Raw genomic sequence first — 23,206 nt, forward strand, 5'->3', positions numbered from 1 at the left:
CGGGTACTGGCACCGCGGCCGTCCGCACCGTTCAGCCTTCGCGGGGAGCCGGGAGAGACGAGACGGGAGGGGAGGAAGGAAGAAGGAATCCCGCCTCCCTCCGCCCCGTGTCCGAGCCGCCTCGCTCCGCAGCCCGGCGCGGCGGGACCGCGGCTGCGGCGGATGTGCCGCCCCCCGCGGGCAGCCCCGGGGGAAGAGACGCGGGTGCTCGGGCAGCGATCCGCAGCCGCCGGTAAGTGCCTCCGCAGCGCTCGGGGGAGGGAGCCGGGCCCTGGGGCGCTCCGCTCCGGGGCGGTGCGGTGCGGTGCGGAACGGTGTGATGGTACCGATCCCCGGGGGCCTGGCCACGGAGCCGTAAGGGAGCAAAGTTTGCGGCACCGGCCGCGCCCCCCGGGCAGCCGGCGGTCCCCGGCCACTGGAGGGGAAGTTCCAGCGGGCACCAGGGTTTCCCGTTGCGGGCGGCGATTTCGTACCGACCCGGGGCTGGGGCCGCTTCGCCCGCACCCCTGGGGACGGCGGGACCGCGGAACGGCCGGGCTGTAGCGTCGGTTGCCGTTCCCCGGCCAGCTCTGCCGCTCGGTGTCCCAGTGGCGGCCCCGTACCTGCGGGGGGCCGGGCCGGCTGCGCGGTGGGGCTGGCGGCTCCCGGGCTCGGCCCCGCGGACAGATGGGGGCGGGTGGCGGCAGATGTCTCGCCGCCTCCATTCACCCGCCGGGGTCTGGAAGATAAGGAGTCTTCAGAGGAACAATGGCTCTTAAGAAACCGGCACAAAGGCGCAGTGTGAGCGCCGCGGCCCCGCAACCGTCCCCCGAGGGCCGGGGTCGTTGTCCGCCGAGCGGCCGCTCCGCACCTGCGTCCCCCAGCGCGGCACGGCGGGGCCGGGAGCGGGCTCCGGGGAGCCGCTCGCCGGGAGAAGCGCGGGGCGGCTGCGGTCCAAACGCTCTCCCTGCGCGGGAGAGGAGCGGAAGAGGGGCACCCAGAGCGGCCCCTTGGAGGGCTCCGCTGTCGGGTGGGGGCTGAGCGGCGGGGGCTCGTCAAGCCTGTGAGAGAGGGGGGGAGCGCAGCGTGCCCGCTCCGTCCCACCGGGAGAGAGCGGCAGATGTCGGCCTGCCATGTCACCTCCTCCCCCAAGTCATTTAGTGCTAGTTCGGCGCGGTTTTCCCACCAGGCGACAGAAGGAAAAGTAACAGAATCCCACCGAAAGTAGGTAGGGGCTCACGCACAGGGTGCCTGTGTTTCTGTCCTGGAGCTGCGAGATAGTTCCCAGTAATGAATCTCCTCAATGAAAACTAGTTTGTGAACCTTTAAGCCTTTTTCTCACGGACTTAAAGGATCCCTATAAATCAGAGTTGGCGTTTCTGAACAAGACTGTGAACCCCTATGGAGAACAGTTAAGATGTATGTGAGGCAATATCATAGAGGCTTCGAAGGACTGGAGTCACATGCTGCAGCAGTCCCAGCCACTGGCCAAAGGCCACACCAAAGTATGTCCAGAAGTCTTGCATGTTGGACTTTAAATTAAGACAGACGCAGCAAGAGAGAGAAACCAGTGCAAGAAGCTCCCCAGGCCAGGCAGCATCCTCTTCCCCCCTGGGGTCCCTGGGCAGGCAGCCTCCAAGTGTCCTGCTCCCAAAACATTGCAGCAGTCCAAAACTGGTGAACCCGGGCTGTGCTAGAGACATGGTTTAACTTGTGCCTCGACAGGTAAAAAGTTCTCTGAATAGAACTGTATGTAGTCCCTATAAAATCATACGTCCTAGTAGGCATTTTGGACTTAAATAGACCAGTTACTGTGACAACTAGCAAGTAATTTCCATTTACCTAGAACAGACATGATTTAATACTGCCAGTTATTAAAGGGAATAGGTCTTTGCATCAAGTTGTATAAAAAGATAAAACTTTTTAATGTTTAACTATGGAAACCCTTTATTGATGTGAATAATGCTGAGCACATCACACTGCAAAAACAAACTTCTGCTCAGTCTGGTGTACCAGGGCTCAGACGATGGCGTAGGCACAGATCAAGCTGAGATGCTAGAAGAGCCCTGCTTTAAAGCTAGTCTTTTGATTCCAGCTCCTGGAGAAAACGTGATCACTTAAAGCCTGGCGTTAGTTAAAGCTTTCATCACCTTATCGTAAAGTACCCCTCGGTACTTGAGGAAATCCGAACAGCCGCTGGGATGCGGTGCGGCAGCAGCCCACGCGGAGGTGATGCTGCAGCCTTTTGTTTCACTTCTACACAGTATCGTGGCACTGCAGAAGCCAGGGAAAACTTTTGCGGCTCAGCGTGCTGTATTCCTGCTGTATTCCTATTGCATCTATCCATCAGCAGGCTGCTGCTATCAGCTCTTCCTGATTTGTTTGTAGGGACACTTAAAGCATTTGGGATGAATTGTAACCCAGTCAAGTATTACTGGTATTGCAGCTTGCATAGTATAACATGTACTGAAAACGTAATTTGTTTGCATTATTGAGCATATGGATTTTTTTTTTGTTGGAGTTTATATCATCCCCAACAAGAAGTAGTTTAAATAATAAATATTGTTTAAATAATTTCTTGTATGAATTGTTCTGAAGTTTTAATTTCTGTTAATGATCTGAGTGAGTCTATAAGGTTTTTTCATTTTGGTAGATGGGTGAGATCCCTGTGCCATGTTATTTCTGCCTCTCTTGGAACTGCTGCTTCCCCAGGCAAACGCCTTGGAGCATGCCTGGTCCCAGGTTGGGCTTTGTGTCAGGCTCAGAGTCGGATCAGGCATCAGCAAAAGACAAAAGCATAGAAAAGTTCAGTGGTGGCTCTAGAAGAGCACTGGCTGTTGGCAGCACCTCTTACACTTTATTTTTTTCAACCAGCAAAGTATCAAGGTGCTGAAAACACCTGCTGAAGAGCCAAACGTTTTCAGAAACAAAAATCACTTTCTTTTCCTTCTCACTTCATAACTACGGAGGAGGCTGTTCTTTGAAGCCCTGATTAATATAAATGAGTTGTAATTTTCTGACCAAGCCATCCTAGCTCCCACAGATTATTCCATTGGCAGACATGTGGGCTCCACAGCTGTCCCCTCATTTGTGTATGAAATGGAAACACTGGTGGCATTTGTAGGTTACCATAGTTACGCGAACAATACACGTGTGAGGCTTCATCCTGCCAAGCTCCAGATTTTTTCCTGGCAGACATTTTGTAGACTCAGGACTGAAGAAAATCTATGTAAAGTTTTTGGAAGCACATAAATCCATTTCTCCTCCTATCTGTTTATATAATGCTAATTAACAGGGAACCCGCATTTCAGCCTCATGACATCTGATTTTTGCATCTTCTCCCACGTGGAAATGCCACTGTGGGAGATGCATGATGCTCCCAGGAACCATAAATTCCAAGCTCCAGTCAAGAGCATTTAAGTTATTAGCAGGGTCAGGCCTTAAATGCTGTGGCAAATACAAACCACATCTTCGAAATAACTCTCAGCACAGCAAGGTCTCCACAAAACAGAACTTTGGAGTCAAGCTAGTTTTTCTCCCAGTTGTTAGGCAGGTTGGCAATGGTTGTTGGGTTCCCGAGGAGCAGAGCCAGTCCCCACCATGCCTGCTCCATGGGGAGCACCTGCACAAATCCAAGAAAGAGCACTGAAAAGTATTCCCATAGTCTGTTTTGTCTCTTCAATTAACATGTACCTGCTACAGGAGGAAAGATGGGCAAGAGTAAAGAAAATCATGGAGCTGGCTTAGAAACTGGTTTTGTTGGTATGTCATAAATGCAGTAAACAATAGTGTTTCTCTAAGAGTTGGATACTTAAATTCTGCAAAGAGAGATCAAAGTAGTCCTTTGATAAGAAACAAGTCTACTGAGGTTGTGCTTGAGTTTAGTCAGCGACTTTCCCAGTCTCGTTCTTTTCCTGTAGCTGAGTAGTTAAGCCCTGTGCTAATGGACTTCATTAAGGTCAGGAACAGAACAGGCCTCCATGCAGGTTTAAGAGGCACCTAGGTTAAAGTCCTAGTACACCACATTCTCTTACTTCTTGCTGCTTAAAGCCCTGCAACTTTATTCAAATTCGTTTTGCTATTTAGATACTGTCTTTCATTTTTCTGCATATGGCACTGAAGGAAAATACTGGATTGGCCTATTTTGGATTGCCCTAATTCTCCTCCTGTTGAAGGCAGCAGAAGTCTTTGGCATCAGTGGGAACAGAATTAGACTCTGTTCTTAAATTCTACTGCAAAATGTTTTTATAACTTCACCTTCTAATTCATAAGATCTTCATCTGGTGATACAAGCCAGCATTTTCTTGACTTCCAGCTGGCTGAATTATCAAAGGAACAGGGCATGGTTTTCACATGGACCACAGTTTCTTTAGGTCAAGTCTGAGATGGAGCGGATACCTACTGCTTTTTTCTTCTTAACTTAAAGAACAACAGGGCAAAGCAATTGTAAGTAACAGCCTTGAAATATTTAACAGGATGCTGCACTGAGAATACACAGGAGTTATAAAAGTGCCGTAGAGAAACAGCTCTTTCCCTTATTTTATTGGGTACCGCGGTCTTGCTGCGTAATTCTCTCACCTAAGCTACTGCCCTTCAGTCCTCTGTGGTAACACAGGGCAGTATTTTCCCTGGCCACTTCACAAAGTGAAGGGGTCCATTTAACACGGGAGGCAAGGATTGTGCATGGGTTTTGTTTAGAAATTCTAGAGACTATCAGCATCTAGTTTCCAGGTATTTAATTTAACAAACTGATGATTCCAGCAATTTATCCATCTGTCACCTTTGATTAGAGCAGGAGTCCCAACCGCTTTTTGAAGCCAAGCTCCCCTCAAGGTATCTGGCAGGGTTTGCCTTTTTCTGGTTACTCCAGTGTTACTGGATGCCAGGGTGGCAGCAAGCTGTTCCCACCAACGGTGAGGTGATGTGCAGCCCCTCACCTGCATCCAGCCATGTCCCATGAGGCAGGGGAGGAAGCAGGGATGGGCACTGTGTGGAGAGGGCTCTTCTTATATCAGAAGGCAGCAAAACCCTAGGCTGGTGTCAGGGCGTGTGCTGCTCTTTATGCATGATGCTCCAGGAACAGGCCTACAGTGGGGTCTTACCACTGCCCTGCCTGCGTCCCGGTGGGACAGCACAGCCCCATTTCCCAGGGACGTTTCCCCGCTTTTGGGACCAGCATCATCAGCTGGGAGTCACTTGCATCATCTCTAAGGAGTTGCTTTTGTAGAGAAGCAGGAGGTCTGAAGTCTGATGTATCACACACTCCTCAATGCATAATGTTACTGGATTTATAACAACTTTTTGTATGGTTGATGTAACTTCAGTCATCAAGAAAAATGTGATCTTTAGAGTCTCTTTATGCACTGGATTCACACTAAACTCCTCACTAACCCCCAGCTGCAGCAGCAGGACGAGCTCTGCAGAGGGCACCTCAGCTTCCACTCAGCTCCCTGGGCAGCCAAACCCCCCATATCTCCATGTGGTCCAAAAACTTGGTCCATTTGGACTAAGCCCAGATTTTCTGTAGTTTTCAGGGTTTGGCCAGCAACACAGTGATGAATCAAGTAACTTCTGAGAACCACATGGAAGTTCTTTGGATAGAATTACTGAGCTTGTTCAAAATCTGGTAAAACAGCATTTTATGTTGTGCTTTGGTGGTCTGTTGTTTTTTTTTTTTTTTTAATAGAATATGACTCAAAGCTTGGATTGTCTTTTTGTAATTTGAAAGTATTTATCATCAATGTAGTGAATCCTGTATTTTCTGTTATTTCATGCATCATATAATTTATTTGATTAAGCAAGTCCAAAAATACCTGGTAAATGCATACCTTGCTAATGTGCTGCATGTAATTACCAGGATGCAGATGAACTACTGATTGGCTTTGCTAAATTTTCAAATTACAGATGATCCATCATTCTAACAGAAATAGAGTAAATATTGATAATTACAGAGATCCCCTGCTCATAATGGGCAAAAGTAACTTGTTTTATCCATAGATGAATCACCAGTTAAGTGAACCAGTTGCAAAAGGAGTTTTTAAATAGCTGCTTGAAAACAGGTCTTTAAGATGGTTTTATCATCGTATAAGGCAGCGCGTAAAGCAAGGTAAGTGTTCTTTATAAATCCAGTGATAAATAGGTTTTCCTTTATCTTTCTGCCTCCTTCAAGTGAAACAAGTCTAGTATATACAAATTAAACATCGCTGTCCCTGAAAGAATCATCGTCATTAGGTAAAGACTTTATCTAGGAAACATCAACTGTGAGAGAAATAACCTCTCCTATGTGTTCTGCAATAGGCAGCAATTTTAGGACTTCTGGTTTTGCAAGCACTTATGAAATAAACCTATCTGTGGAAAAACTGCTGACTTTGCCATGACAAGACTGAGGACTAAAGCTAGAGAACAATTTCTAGGTCTGTTCTTAAACATGCAAATACATTAAACATGATGGATTTCCTCTTTTCATCTCATGAACTTCACAAAGCAGGATTGTGATCTGTCTTCTGCATGAGACAAAGTTAGTTTCAAAATGTAGGTGATACATGAGATAAATAGCTAAATACGTGCTACCAGCATTTTCACCATTCTCAGCTGAACAACCCTTCCTTTCCTGCTGACGTGCAGATGACCTGCTCCATGTTCCACACAATACTAAAACAGTTTTAGAATGAAATAAGGATGGAAAACACTCCATAAAGTATGTTTTTTCTCAGCCCAGTGTAATGGGTTATCAGTTGTGAGTGGAAGGAGGAGGTCTTCAGAACAATTACAAAACTACAACAATTACAATACTACAAAACATAGAAGCCCATTCAAAAGTGCAGAAAAACTTGTGAAAAGGGACGGTGAGGTCACGTAATACCTAATATCTAATGGAGAAAAAGTACCTTTTTTCTTAGATCAGAGTAAAGCCTTAGGTCAGAGCAGTACCAAACCCAACTCTCTGGCCACTTAATGGAATTACTTCTATCCTGTCTCAACTTGGTTGAGTTCCAGATCTTTGTCTTGATGCCAACAGCCTTTCTGTTAGATCCTAGCACTTCCCATGATAAATCCATTTACTTTATTGTTGGTACGTTCACAGCCTTGAGTGAGCAGTAAGATGTGTCTGTATCAGTCAGTTCAATATATGGTTTTATTAACATTTACATGTGAATGTAGCTCAGAAAAAAAGAATTTAATCTTGCAAGCCTGTAACTCCTAGAAAAAATCAGTGAGACTCTCTTATGCTAAGGGCTGAAGATCTGTATAAGCATGCTACATGCATAAACGGCACAGGTTTTTGTAGGCCAACTACAGGTGGTTGTAGGCTAACAGTAAACCACAGTTTAATACTTATTCACTAATAATGGAAAACACATAGTACAGCCACAGGAAATGGAATTATTAAAGTAGAGTGTAACAAGGGCCAGAAAAGAACTCTTCTTTCCTTGCTTGAAGATAAACAACTGGCTGGTTTATTGCATATCCATACACACACAGATGTATATACATTTTTTAATAACAAGTCCTATGTGTTTCCTAAAGCCAGTGTTGTTATGCTGCCTTTATAAATACATACTGAGGTACTGACTCATTTAATTTTTTATTTATTGGTTACCATCTCTAGCACAGAATGTTTTGGCATCCGTTCTGGTAGTAACAACTTCTTACACACCGGGGTCTATCCCAACTGTGGGGGATCCTGAATGACTCATAAAACTGGAGTTTGATCTAGAACTGTGTAGGAAGCAAAATAATCACACTGCCAGAAAGGCAGTCAGCAAAAAGAGAGGAAGAGGATTTTCTGTTGCTTCATGAAAATCCTGTGGAATCCTGGCATCCATATTTCTTGTGGTTAAAAATACACTTCATCTGCTCCTTATTTCATTATTATTAACACTTCACGTCCACTGGCAAAGCTGCCTTGGCTCTCAGAGTAGTCAAAAACCAAAAAGAAGATTCTACTCAAAATCCAACACAATCTTAATGCCCTTGTTCCTCTTTTAGAGCTATTTCTCTTTTTTTTTCCCTCTTTGTCATTTAAGCTGTACTGATTTTGATAATCTGTTTCTTGCTATTTGAGTTGTTCTTGTATGAAATTCTCATGAGGTGGGTGCCCCCATGGGTAAGATGAACTTAGAATCACATGGAGGGATTCAAACATCCCAAGCATACCGACTGAATTCCATTTCTGTTCTTTAAATATGATTAGAAGATGAAGCAGTATTTCTTTAGTCATGGTCCTCTTTCATTCTTCAGCTAGCAGATAGACTAAATGCAAAAAATAGTTGGAATAGGTCTTCTAAAATTAGTTATTATTTTAGACACTGTACAAGCTGAATCCAATTAGGTTTAAATTCTCCCTCACATTTAAAACATACTGAAGGCTGTGAATGCATAACAGCATGTACAGGTGGAAATGAAAGGATGGCCCCAGAGGTCTGTCCCCCATCCAGATGCAGTTGGTTGCAGAAGGGAAGAGCTGCAAGGAAGGTCTCATGAAACTGGCTTTTAACCCAACAGTGGAAGTTACTTGGTTGGCTGTTAGGAAAGCTGATCTAGTCAAATAATTCTATCTGGTAATTACATGAAATGAGAATAATGATCACAGATGTGATTTTTCTCCATCGAATGAAAGAAAAGCTTTAGTACTGCCTCTGCACTGAAGAGGGACAAACTCTGTGTTAGCAGGACACAAAAATTAAAGTCATCAGCACTGAAAGAACCAGCCCATATTGTCCCAAGATTAATCTATTCTATGAAAATAAACGTAGTAAGAAAGCAGATAATAAGTTGGGTTTATAGTGTAAGACTATTACTACTGTACAAACATACCTTGCCTTTTGGGTTTGCAAGGCTTGTAAAAGGTTTACATTTAAACAGACTATATAATTTGACAACCCACTGTTTAGAAAGTACTTATTATTCCTGATGTTTCTAATATGACTTGTTAATGGTAATTTGTAAGAGATTTTCAAACAGATGACAGAAGCTGGATTGCAATTCCATGGTTGATTTGATGGGCCATCAATACACACTAGCTGTACTCTGCATGGTATCTAGCCTCCTGTACTCGAGATCAGTGTCTGAATGAAAGTAATTCTCTCTCCTGCAAACATACTTTAATATTTTAATGAAAACCACTGTATCAGATGCAAGTCTTAAGAATAAATCCCAATAAATTGCAAATTTTTAAGATGTAATATGCTGTTCCTGCAGCACAGGCATTATGAATAGGATGCTCTTTGAATTTCTTCTGCGGAGATAAGAGTAGTATTTTTCAAAAGAACACAGATAAAGCATGCTAAGTTTGGCTTGAAATACAGCAAATCACATTCCCACCAGAGCTTTCCCTAAAATTAAACACTGAATTTATTTTGATGGAATGTGTATATCGACAAGAACAAAAAGTAGGTGTTATTTGCACAGAAAAAAACTCCAAAGCTTAAATATTATAAATCCCTGAGGATGTGTTTTGAAGCTTTATAGCATTATTACATGTCCTATAGGCCCTTGTTTTTCTCTTTGCTTTTAATAACAAGTTCCCGGTTTCAGATTTTGATATGCTCTTTCAACTGACTCACATCATTTTCAGCCTGAGTTTTCTGTATTTTACACAATTCAGGCTTGTAAATAGCTTATATCCTGATGACATCAGAGGCTTTAAAAGCCTCAATACAAAAGGCTTACTATCAGGCACAATTCCTCAGTATTTCTCTAAATGGACTCAAAGTCCAAGTCCTGCCTCTTTCTTGATGCTGTACAAGGTCACTGATGCTCTTGACTTGAGGAAGCCTTGATCTTAGTAACACAGCATTTTATACCAGGTTTTGTGTTGTGTTTGCTTGTGTGATTTAGTGAGTGCACGTATGTATTTGTGTTGTGGTATTTCAGTACCCTTCTCTCTCCTAAAGGACGCTATCAGAGGTTATTGTTCACCTTCAGTATGACATCAATAGCTTAGTTTCTCTCTATAGAAGATGGGTGGATGTAGAACTACAAAGGCCTTACTGAGACCCAAAAGTAAAGCTAGACACTTTTTACCTCCAACATACACACAGCAACCTTTCCTTAAACTTGTCAAACTGTCTTAACTGACTAATGAACTCAGCCGAGCTCATTACAGGCCAATTCATCTCCAGCATCACTTCCAGAGTAAGCAGTTCTTCCAGCTAGCTCTTTGCCAGATCAACCAAGCCAACCTCTTTCAGCATCCCCTATCTAAACAAGCTCCTCCTTTCCCTGCCTATGGAGGAACACTTTGTATCGATCCCAGTCTGAATTTGGTCTTCTTGATCACTCTGTTCCAGCTGAAGCTTCACCCCTCCTTATGCTTTGGCAGTAATACTCTGTCACTACAGTAGATTCCTGGGCAGCGTGGCTGGGCTGTATAATGTGTATTTTCCTAATGACCCACCTGAATGAGGGTAAGTTTTCCTGAACTGACTGATGACAGAGGATGTTTATATGGCAGTAGTTTCACAAACGATAATGATGGGAAAACAAGAAAGCTGCACAAGTCATTAGCAGAACATTAGCACAACAGACAATTTTCCAAAAGACTAGCTGTTATCTGATGTATCCGATCCCACAGACTTTTACCTGGACACATTTAGTACATACGGCTGCCAACCAAAATCTGTGCTGATGCTACTTGCAATATGAAAGCAATTTTGCAAGAATGTAGGGAGAGAAGATTTTCTGTGGTAGCGCTGCTGTTTCAAAACAGACATCCAAATATCCATGTGCAAACTCTATTGTTTCTTTTTCAGCAATTGTTAATAGTGACAAGGAAACTGTCAAGGAAGTGACACCACTTTGTCTTCCTATTATCAAGAAAAAAATGTTGAATATCTATTTCTTGTCTAGTTGGCAACTTAACTGTGAATGCTTTTCGTGAACACTATTTCGCTATTGTCCCTTCATATTCTTCTCTTACTACATTGTGGGCTTAAATGTACTTTTTCTTTGGAGCACCTGAATGACTAGACTAAGTCTCGCCAGCCCTCAGCAGGCTATAGGTGCCAGTGCACACCTCTCCACCCCACAGGCAAGCTGATGTGAAGCATCTCCTGCTCCATAACCAAATACCCACCATTACGATTTCTTGGGCCAAACAAATTCTCAATACTATGCAGTTTTCACAACCTAGCTGGAAAGGGAAACATTACACAAACCTCTTCCCTGCATTTCCAGGATGGGAAGCGCAGGAAGGGTGCTCACATTCCCTGCACACAAAGGAACACAAACAAGCCAAGATCCCAGACATCTGCTGTGGGTTTGCTCACTGACAGAAATGTGGTTTCTTCATGCACTGGGTACTGAGAGGTCCCATGGAAAATGCATTTATTTAGCAACTAGTAAATAATTCCCTCCATATCTCTTGCATTAAATTAACCATTATTTCTGGTGGTGTCAAGTTAACAGCTGCTGTGAGTGGTGTTGTGGTTTGGTATACTAACAAATATGAATTTAATGAATCAGAGGGAAGGCAGAGAATGCTAAAAGCTGTCCTTATCTCTTCCTCCCTGCCAGCCCTTACTGTTTAGGGGAAGTTTCCTCACCCGGTGTTTTTAAAAGAAGTTTCTAACACAGAACCAGAAGGACCACCAGCAATGTCCTGACCCATACTGAATACCATTGTCAGAAGACAAAATAAAGGTGTTTTGTGATATGACTGTGTTCTAAGGGAGGTTTTGAGGTCTGATATTCTCCCCTAATCCAAAAAGCCTGGAGCTACTGCTCTGCCCCTGCTCTGGAACTTGTATTTCTATAAGAAACAACTCCCTGGCCTTCAAAAGCCAAAATCTTATGAACTGATTCCCCTGTCTTGTCTTTCACTTGGTCTGCACCTGGCTACCAGGGACATACTGTATTCATTTTAGATATAAAAAACCAATACAAAAGGATCTCACTGGGTGAAAGGCTGAGATGCCGAGCAGGAAAGGGGCACACAGTAACACTCACATTCTCAATTCAGTCTCTCTGGTTCCAGTAAGAGCTGGGAACTTTCCCAGGAGCAATCCCCTGTTTATCCACATGGGTTTGGTGATTATTCATTGGGAACCAAGTACTGTCACAGATTTTGTTTTCAAAATCTGGTTGTCCTCCAGCTTATCCACAAAGAAAATAAAAATTGCCACATACATATCTGGTCTAGTTCTCATGAGGAAAGATGTGATTATTATTCTAGATAGGGCTTCAGAACCTGAGGAGTCTAACATTTGAGAAACATGGTGGAAAACATTGTGCTCTTTTACTCCTTTGGACACTAAGGTGTCTGTGGCCAGTTCTGCCAACTGGAGAGCTGGGAAGACATCCAGGGGTGGAGGGATGGCTGTTGGTGACTGCTTAGCAGAGGCAGAGAGCTGGCAGCTGCTTCTTGCAAACCTGAGTGCTGAGATGGTCAAGCATATCATACATAGGTACAAAGAGCAGAACAAAACAGCCACTTAGTTCTGTAAAACCGCAGTGCACAGTCACTAACAGTGGCTGCCCCTCTGTAGCTCTTCTCAGGGAGAAGGATGGGGTTTTATAGCATAAGCAGTAGCCAAAGCAAAACTCCATGACTCAGGTTTTCCCTCCAGCTGTGACCTCTGGGCTGCTATTCACATAAGTACAGCACTAAAATGGACATGGGCATTTACTTTTTGATTACACTGGATTTTCACTTGTAGCTTCATCCAAGCTGCCCTGGGCTGGGAGAGATTGGAGATAGTAAATGTGGAAGTCATTTCTAAAGAATATTTTCCAGTTAAAATTAAATCCATTTGCAGCAGAAAATAACCAGAGAAGAGTAAGAATCACTAGTAACTTGTAAAATTGTATGTTCATAGTGATCACAACCCCAGAACTCTATTCAATAAAACCAGAAATGTCTTCTTATCAAGGATGAGCAATGACTGCAACGTCCAAGTAAGAGGATGCAAATATTCAACAAAGGAAGGATTGAATTTGACTTTTTTTCAAAGTCTAGATGAGCTCTGACGTATTTTAAAGAAGCTTTGAAGTCTTTTTTGGGGAGTTTCAATTTTAAAGCATTACCTGATTCCTCATGTACATCAGGATCAGTACCAACCACCATCAGGGCCCATAACTATAAGGCACGGACTTCTTTCTCTTCATCTGCTTAGAAAAAAGTTACAGGAGGGACCCAAAGGCATAAATGTTAGAAGCAGTATTGCCTCTGGCAGTGGCATCTGCTGCCCTTGGTGGTGCTGCTCCTTTCTGAGCCAAGCTGCACAACAGGACCAGAGACATCTCCCTCTGCAAGGAAGAGCCCCTGAGTGACAGCAGCTTATGGCACCTCCAGAACTGATCTAAAACTGTTACAGGGTGAGACCCCTACCTGCATTATTAACTGGCAAATGCTGTAATTTCAAATATCTGGAATTACATCAGTTCAACTTCAGATCTCCAATATTCCCAGAACTGTTTAGTTTGGGTCGGCTACAAATATCTTCTCACTGAGAGAAATATCCACTGAAGTCACCATAGCTGTTTATCCCAGCCTCCCCATCACTCTATGTTAATACACTCCTCGCTATTACGGTGCCGTTAGGATTTATTTCTTTAATGCACTTATGTCTTATTTAATTTTTCCATCATCTGAAAGTGATTTGAGAAGGAATGTTTGTTCTGCATCTGCTTGTTCTGCCTCCAGCAAGCTCTTCTCAGCTCTCAAGTCTCAGCTACCAGAGAGAGTACCTAACTCAACAGGGTCAAGTGCTCTCTGGCCAACATTACTGTTTTACTTCCTCCAAAATACAGCCACAGAACAGATAACAGCATGCCAACATAAAAACACTATTGATGTGTTCTACTTATAACACATACATACTTATAGCATTATATCATACTCTGAACTAAAATACTGTAACTTCATTACTTAATATGCTGATTAGATTTTGAAGTAAAAACATCAGAAAATGGCATTCCCGTGGCCACTATGCACATGACTATTTTGAAACTTTGTTCAAAACCTGTATTTAGTTCTATTATTTTATATAGTGATATCTTTTGTAGGCTTTGAGTAGGCTGAGGCCTCCCTACTTTCTAATTGAAAGAGATACAATCATTAGAGCTTGAGCTTTGTGGTGTCACCTCGAATTTCAACAGGTCTGCTTTTTAAATCCTTGTTCAGATTTGTCACATGCCTTGCTAGAGAACGCTTTGTATTTAATTCAAAGCTTGTTGGACACGTGCACTAATCTGCTTAACCTTCACTGTCAGATACTGCAAAGGTGTACTTTATCTGCCAAAACTGATGTGCACAACGAGCCAAGAGAAATACAGGCATGTGAAATCACCGCCATGAGCACTGGCTGGAGAAAATCAGTTCATGCAGCGTCGCCGCCACCACCGAAACAACGTGCTTCCAGATGGAAGGAGAGGCAGCTCCTGTACTTCACAGCACAGGCCTGAATTGCACATTTCACACATGCACAAACAGAAACTCTCAAAAAAATGCTTTTTACAGCAGCAGTAATAGATTGGTTTGCAGATAAAAAACTGTTTCCTGGCACTTATTTTTTTTCAATTAAGTGATAACTAGAAAGATCTTACCAAGAAAATCCTTCCAATACCTAAAGGGGGCCGACAAGAAGCCTGGAGGGACTTTGTACAAGGGCATGTAGGGACAGCACAAGGGGGAATGGCTTTAACCTGACAGAGGGGAGATTTGGATTAGCCATTAGGCAGTTCTTCCCTGTGAGAGTGCTGAGGCACTGACACAGGGTGCCCAGAGAAGCTGTAGCTGCCCCATCCCTGGCAGTGTTCAAGGCCAGGCTGGATGGGGCTTGGAGGAACCTGCTCTAGGGGAAGGTGTCTCCACTTGTGGCAGGGGTTTGGAACTGGATAAGCTTTGAGGTCTTTTCCAACACAAACCATTCTGTGATGAGAGCTTAGACTGAATCCATGTTTAAAGACCCATGACACAACAGATTTTCAGACACTGGACACTGTTCAGTTACTCTTGCATGAATAACTTCAGGTTAAAAATACATGAATTGTGGTGAACAATTCACATGATGCACAATGAAGGACAAAGCTAAAATAAGGACAGTACAGTCATTTAATCAAATTTACTGTTATTGTTTGGTGCTTAGCTGGATTAAATCTAAAGTGTTATCTGGAACTGATTTGATTAACTCGGATGAATTTTGGCAAAGTTTGTATGTATTTAGCTTGAAATTTATAAGTCAACATCTTCCTGAGCCTTACTTAATTCCACTCACATGAAATCCGGGCCTTGAGACAGCTCTGGCACCCTGCCTCCCATCAGGATGATGCTCTGAGCAGTCCTTTGAGACCTAGGCTGCAGTCACCAGCATATCCTCCATCTTTAGCATTTCTCATGCCATTCAAACAAATATTGCAGACTAGAATTGAAAGATACCTGAAAGTTTTCTTTTCATCTCATTGCATACATTGCTACAGTCATTCACTTGAGATGAGAGTTTTCTCATGTAAATCCCAAGTAGAAGAGAGTTCCAAGCCCTACATAACTTAACCACACCAGGTCAGGATTTTTGTAACAGGTGAATGTGATAATAATGATTGTTTTCAGATATTTTTCTTTAAAGGAAGAAGACATTAAATAATATATAAATTGTACATGACGTGACCGTAACATATACCCTGATCTGTTTTCAGGAACATCTTCAGACACTGGCTTGCAGAAGATTCTGGAACACAGAGGAGCAGCTGAAAGTCTTCAAGACTATTTCTTGTCTTCTCTAAACTCAGAAAACAATCTTTTCACTTTCTGGATGTCCAAGCCTTTCACGTTAAGCTTTACATTTGCTGCCTGAAAACCAATTACCCTCTCAATCTCTTGCTGTTTAAAGGGGCTGGCGAGCTGAACTCACTCACTGACCAGCATGGCGAAGGTTAGAGTTGCTTTAACTGTTTGCCAGTTGGTGCTAGAATTGCTAATGAATTCATTAACTGAGTCTTCCATGCAGAGTAACGAATGTCCACAGCTTTGTGTATGTGAAATCAGGCCATGGTTTACACCACAGTCAACGTACAGGGAAGCCACAACAGTTGACTGCAATGACCTTCGGTTAACAAAAATCCCCAGCAATCTTTCCAGTGATACTCAAGTCCTTCTGTTACAAAGCAACAACATTGCAAAGACCACAGATGAACTCCAACAGCTGTTTAATTTAACAGAACTGGATTTTTCACAAAATAACTTCACAAGTATCAGAGATGTGGGGCTCGCAAATCTCAGTCAACTTACTACTTTGCACCTGGAGGAAAACCAGATAACGGAGATGACTGACTACTGCTTGCAAGACCTTTGCAATCTTCAGGAGCTATATATAAACCACAACCAGATCAGCAGCATTTCTGCAAATGCATTCTCTGGCCTGAAAAACCTTTTGAGATTACATCTCAACTCCAACAAATTAAAGGTTATTGACAGCCGTTGGTTTGATTCTACTCCTAACCTTGAGATTCTCATGATTGGAGAAAATCCAGTGATTGGAATACTAGATATGAATTTCAAACCACTCTCAAATTTAAGGAGTTTAGTTTTGGCAGGTATGTATCTCACAGACATTCCTGGCAATGCCTTGGTAGGCTTGGATAGTCTTGAAAGTCTTTCCTTCTATGACAACAAATTGGTAAAAGTTCCTCAGCTTGCACTTGAGAAAGTCCCAAATTTAAAATTCCTGGATCTCAACAAAAATCCAATTCATAAAATTCAGGAAGGTGATTTTAAAAACATGCTCAGATTGAAAGAGCTTGGAATCAATAACATGGGAGAACTCGTTTCTGTTGATAGGTACGCACTTGACAATTTGCCTGAACTTACAAAGCTTGAAGCCACCAACAATCCAAAGCTGTCTTACATACATCGTTTGGCATTTCGCAATGTTCCTGCCCTGGAGAGCTTGATGCTGAACAACAATGCCTTGAATGCAGTCTACCAAAAGACAGTGGAATCCCTTCCAAACCTGCGTGAGATCAGTATCCACAGTAACCCGCTCAGGTGCGACTGTGTCATTCACTGGATCAACTCAAACAAAACCAATATCCGTTTCATGGAACCTCTATCCATGTTTTGCGCTATGCCCCCAGAATACAGAGGGCAGCAGGTGAAGGAAGTGTTAATACAGGATTCAAATGAACAATGTCTTCCAATGATCTCTCATGAGACCTTTCCAAATCACTTAAACTTGGACATTGGCATGACAGTGTTTTTAGACTGTCGGGCCATGGCGGAACCTGAGCCAGAAATTTACTGGGTCACTCCTCTCGGCAATAAAGTAACTGTTGAAAGTTTGTCTGACAAATACAAACTGAGCAGTGAAGGCACCTTGGAAATCTCTAATGTCCAGGTTGAAGACTCCGGGAGATACACCTGCGTTGCTCAAAACGTAGAAGGGGCTGACACAAGGGTTGCTACTGTCCGGGTGAACGGAACGCTTCTGGATGGTACCCAGGTTCTGAAAATCTTCGTCAAGCAAGCAGAATCGCATTCCATCTTAGTTTCTTGGAAAGTTAACTCCAACGTCATGACTTCCAATTTAAAGTGGTCATCAGCCACTATGAAGATTGACAACCCTCACATCACATACACTGCTAGGGTCCCAGTTGATGTACATGAATATAACCTCACACATTTACAGCCATCTACAGATTATGAAGTGTGCCTAACTGTGTCAAACATCCATCAGCAAACACAGAAGTCCTGTGTTAATGTTACAACAAAAAACGCAGCTTTTGCGCTAGATATTTCAGACCAAGAGACCAGCACTGCCCTCGCAGCAGTAATGGGGTCCATGTTTGCTGTCATCAGCCTCGCCTCCATTTCTGTTTATATTGCAAAACGATTTAAGAGAAAAAACTACCACCACTCATTGAAAAAATATATGCAAAAGACCTCTTCAATCCCCCTGAACGAGCTCTACCCTCCACTTATTAATCTCTGGGAAGGCGACAGTGAAAAAGACAAGGATGGTTCTGCAGAGACCAAGCCAACCCAAGTCGACACATCCAGAAGCTATTACATGTGGTAACTCAGAGGATATTTTGCTTCTGGTAGTAAGGAGCACAAAGACTTTTTTGCTTTATTCTGCAAAAACGAGAAGTTGAAGACTTTTGTATTTTTGACTTTGCTAGTTCGTGGCAGAGCAGTGAGGACAGGTGGATATTTCAGGATTTTTTAGTATAGCGTATCGCAATTGTCTGACACAAATGGCAGCTTCACCTGGCTTCCAATCCTGGTTTCCTTTCGTTTTCTTCCTTTTTTTTTTTTTTTTTTTAGTTATTGTGCTAAACTTAATGCTGGTCTAACTACAGTGCTGAATACAATTAATGAGAGGCTGGGGTTACCCTGTGATCCAAAAGTAGCACAACCCCATTCCTCCGAAGCCATCAGTAGAGTACAGTATCTTGCAAGGCTAACATACAGTTTGGAAACTGCATTGAACTAGGTTTGTAACACTGGTCTAAGGACTCGTACACTGAGCAAATGAGACCTTGAATGATGTTAGTTGACTGTACTGTAATGTTGTATCAACTGATTTGAATGTTTTTGACTTTGAACAATGGGTTTTCTTTTTTTATTCTTATTTTTGTAGTAGTTGAGAAAAGCTTAGGTCAAGCTAACAGGCAATAGGAATATGTACATCCAATTTTTTAATGTAACAGACTAAATGTTAATTGTTCTCTTATTATTTTTATTCTATTTAGTAGACACTTTTGAAGAATACTAGAGTTCTGTTGTGTTTAAATCACCAACACATGGTGTTGAATGAAGGCAGAGCTATAATAAATTTAGTTTTGTTCTGGTTTTTTACTTTAGAAGTCACAACAATGTACTGGGTTTAGCTGTCACTGGTTTGACTGGTGATCATGTTTTGACATCAAATATATCCAAAATGTTATATAAAAATATTGTGGGTTTTTTTTCTTGATGGAATTACATTTCAAAAAAGTTCCAGTTGGTTTTTGTATGCATTTATTTTAATGGCAGTGTTTTCTCTACACTCGATGCAAAATGCTGAAAATAGTCTAATCAGACATGTATCTGTACGGCTTTTGGGCTCCAAATCACTGCAGAATCAAAACTGTTTGGCATAAGGTACACATCAAAAATAATTCCAGAAGTGTGTAACAAAACATTTTCCTTTTTGTACACTTTTCTGTTTATATTCTGAGCCAAGATAAAAATGAAGCTGACATTTAGCTGTCATTACAATCAGTGAGGACAAGGGAAACAACTCAGTGCTACCTAACTGAAATAAAACAGTTGAATCCTGGAATATACTTTAAAAAAAGAAAAAGTGAATTGGATTAATATTCCTTCAGAAGTACAAATCAAGATGGTTAAAACTAACAAAAAGTACTATGTTTGGCTCCACTGCTGAACTGTATTTTTTATAGGCTTAAAATTAACCAGTACTCTAGATATTTTATGGATTTAATATGGTCCGAGTGCAGAACTCAGAAAGTGGTGGTGTTTCTATGTGTGCACTGGGTATAATATAAAGGCATAATTTACAGCTGAACCTACAGAAGCTCTGTACGTTGTCTTTTCTGAACCCATGAAGTTCTCCAGAGACTGCACACGAGTGACAGGCAGGGTGGGTTTCTCCTGAGTTACACTTATGCTAAATACTAATCAGCAAGCACAGATTTTTCTATGCTCTATGACCACTGTCAATGGCAACTTTTTAAATGTTTTTACACCCCAATTACCTTCTTGGTAAGTAAAAGTTAATTGTTAAAGTAATGGATGTGCTTTGGGATTGTTTGAAGTTTTTATCTCACTGGCTTCTCAAATATATCAAAGATCCCCCCCCAAACTTACAGATAGCTTCAGACTTGTTTTTCCCCTTCAGGTAACTGTCTAAAAGTGAAAAAGTTATCAGCATAGTTTCACTAATAAGCTGCTTTGGTGCAAAAACTTCAGTACATCTCTTGGATACATGCCTTGTTGATCTTCCATTTCAATATAAAGCTAAACGAAGCTATTAATTATGCATTTAAATCAAGTACTTTATGCTGCTACACACAATCTTTTATATATTCATGAGATCAAATACATTTTTAATCATATGACAATTAGATGTTGGGATTAGGCAAGTGTCTTGATCATGGAGAAGTACCATAGTGGAAGCATTTATTTGTCACCTTCTCCTGTATTTGTGTTTAATGTTAATGGGAAATTTTCTCTTCTCCAGGAGAGCTTCAGAGCAATAATTATAATCTTGTCTATACGCTATCTATCCTTAAAACTGCCTTTATTATTACAGTAGGCATGCTGAATGAAAACTGAGATCTCCTTTGCAGTGAAGATTCACTCTACTTTTTCCAGAGTAAGGGACACTGAGAAGGAGAAGAAAGCAGCACTCCTGAGTTTGATCAGCAATCACCAACAGCAGCTGGGGGGTACGGGAAGGAAAGCAATGTTTAACATGTTCCTTTCCACTGGGGAAATAACAGGCCTTTTGTTCCCTGCAGACCTGTTTGGGGGCTTTATGTCATTTGTTATCTGTTTAGAGCAATGCTGTTGAAGAACAGCAGGAGGAAATGGCCTGCCATGCACTTCTCCAGGATGTGCTGATGTGCAGTATTTCAGGGTAGCTGACATTGCTGGGACTCCAGGAGAGGGATGCAGGTTACCTGAACAGCATCTAGTTAACACAGTGTATTCTGCTCACACAGCCACCAGTGAGATGTATTTTCAGCCCTATCATCTGACCCCTGAGAATACTGTAGAGATCCCCTGGAAATTTAAAGTTTTGCTAATAAAATCAAAAGAAGTGGGCCAGAGATGAATCACATGTGGCATATAATCTTAGCAAATAACCTTCAACCTTGGGCTGCCCACTTTGTGCTTGCAGTTCATTGTAAGCAAAAATAAAACTACTCTAATTGCCTTCAAGACGTATTTGCATCTGCTACTCACTGAAGACAAAATAACATCCCCGGTTTGCTGAGAATCAAAGACTGAGATTGACCACTTTAAAAACAGTAGGGGAAAACCCACTGTTATCTTTCATTTGACTAACAGTTTAGAAATGCTGTGTAAGAGTAGATATTTCATACCCAACTAAACTTCTGCAATGTTACTTCCACTTGGTTGTCCAATAATAAAATATTTCAGTCCCTTGAAGAGTAAATAGCTCACTCAAACATGGTATACAGTATTCCAGCTAAATTCACTTTTCATTTCCTCACTGAAGTCATAACATCCTATTGAATTGAGAGAGGGTATTTTCACCCATGAACAAAGACTCGTATTAGTCGTGGTCTTGGAATAAAGTGCACAAATACACTGATGCTTTCATAGACCTATGGTCTGCCCTCCAGCTCTGCCTTCTGAATACATGCTCATTTAGCTACTAAAAGAAGGTTATGAAGAGAAAAGGCCAACAGCTTGGACCATTGGTTTCACAAATGGGTTAAAACTGGAAACAAGTCAGCAAAACTGAGATCCAGTGAGAAGGGCATAAACTTGCCCTATTGCCACTGGCCAGGTGGGATCTAAGTGATAAAAAGAGCATCTTTTTGTCCAAATTAGGTAACTCCATTTGCTTTGTGCTGGAAACTTTGAAAATAAGACTGAGGACAAACCAGTGCAATGAAACTCCCGAAATTAAGTGGGATAAGCAGCTGGGACTACTTCTGCAGTACTGCCAATGCACCCTGTATGGAAACAGGTCACTTGGAGCGTATCTCCTAAACACCTCACCATCCTAGAAAGCATCGTGATGGACACACGCACAGAGGGCAATTCATGGTGGAAAAGCACACAGGCACCTGGGACCAGTGCTGGAAAGAGCCGTTTCACAACTCACCCAACACACCAGGAGTAGCTATTTGTTACACTGTGACCCTGTTGCCACCACCGAATCGAATGCCATGAATTTCTGCTGCAACTGGAATTTATCTTCCCATGCTCACCGTGCTGAGAGCACAACTGCTGCAGCCCCAGCAGCTATAGAAAGCACAAGGCTGAAGAGCAGGTGAACGTGCTACTACTGAACTTTGTTCAGGAAAACCCAGAGTGCCTGACCTGGGGATATCAGATGCTGTTAACACAGAGACCTCCTTAAAATACCGGCAAAAGAAGATACTACCTACTGCTGCCAACCCCCCTAGGTAACATTTATTTGCAGTGTCATACAGAAGGGAATGTTTTCTGTTTCCCCTGAACCATCCACCTTTTAATCTTCTCCTTTTCTTCTTGTTCCAACTATTGCAATATCTTACAGTTGAGAGCTTGTATCCACCCTCTCTCCTGTACATCTGCTCTTCAGTCAGCCTTCCCCTGGTCTCACCCTGCCCCATACCCTTTCTCCTGTTCAAGGGCGAATCCTCTGCAGCCTTGGTCATCTTGAGATCTCAAGAGATTACACTAAAGGCCTTAATTTGTATTTAACTTCACAGCTACCTGTTTACCAACCTTTCCCCTTCACCTGATTCTTACCCTGTTTTTCTTTCAGCCGTTTCCCTTTGGAGACCTCAGCTGCTGCTGGCTGTCAGTAAGAGTCAGATCAGGGATGCGATTCAGCAGGCAGCGGGTCCCTGCTGCCTCCCCACTCACTGCTGTGGCACAGTGCTTCCACTTAGTAAAGCCCCTGAATGTCTTCCCATGTCTCTGCTTCAGTTATCTCTCCACCCGTATTCCTGAGCACATGATGACCCTGTTTTCTACTGGTATGAAAACAACAAAAGACTTAAGTTTTCTTTTAAGTAAGGTAAAGATTTACTCTATAATTTGTACTATTGTATATTTATGTCAAGTAGACCAAAGGAATGCTGAGTCATAATAAAAGCATCATAACAACAGGTTTTGAAATACATGAAAATAAATACTTTGGAAAATCTGGAATTGATCAGTAAGTGAAATTTTCAAAAGCAACTACATGACTTAAGAGCTTCATTAACTTGAGTGGTAAACGAGATTTTTCTCAGGTGCATCTGGAAGTATTCACTTTCCTTAAACACTGAGCAGCTGTAAAAGACTTTCTGGGGATTTTCTTTCCCTCCAAAAATCACTCAAACCCACAATTTTTATCTCAGTGATGGGGATGGGGGGAGGGGGATGCAAATCCTGTTCTGATTTGCAGTGATCTAAACAAGGCCTGCATCTTTAAAAACTGCAGTTCCAGGTTACTGCTCACAGCTGGAGTGAAAATTCCTTAACAGCAGCATTTCCTACTGTGGCCTATTCTGGACTTAATTCCAAGCAAGAATTAATGTATCAGAAAAGATCAGA

At 42.4% G+C, this 23,206-nt stretch overlaps 1 protein-coding gene and 1 long non-coding RNA gene across 2 annotated transcripts; both read left to right on the top strand.

Annotated features, from left to right (window-relative positions):
• Window positions 1-40: 40 nt before the first annotated feature.
• Window positions 41-18,919, top strand: LRRN1 (leucine rich repeat neuronal 1). Its single transcript, XM_062630380.1, has 2 exons — window positions 41-232; window positions 15,616-18,919. Exon 2 carries the CDS (start codon window positions 15,843-15,845, stop codon window positions 17,991-17,993), a length of 2,151 nt encoding a protein of 716 aa, XP_062486364.1. The 5' UTR covers window positions 41-232; window positions 15,616-15,842; the 3' UTR covers window positions 17,994-18,919.
• A 120-nt stretch (window positions 18,920-19,039) lies between these two features.
• LOC134169635 (uncharacterized) lies at window positions 19,040-22,819 on the top strand. Its single transcript, XR_009966965.1, has 2 exons — window positions 19,040-19,684; window positions 21,506-22,819. It is a non-coding gene; the product is annotated as an uncharacterized LOC134169635 (long non-coding RNA).
• The last annotated feature ends 387 nt before the right edge of the window (window positions 22,820-23,206 follow it).

Source organism: Pezoporus occidentalis, unplaced genomic scaffold (genome assembly GCF_034315485.1).
Source record: "Pezoporus occidentalis ecotype Australia unplaced genomic scaffold, CSIRO_AGI_Poc_V1 ctg35, whole genome shotgun sequence".
Lineage (NCBI taxonomy): Eukaryota > Metazoa > Chordata > Aves > Psittaciformes > Psittacidae > Pezoporus > Pezoporus occidentalis.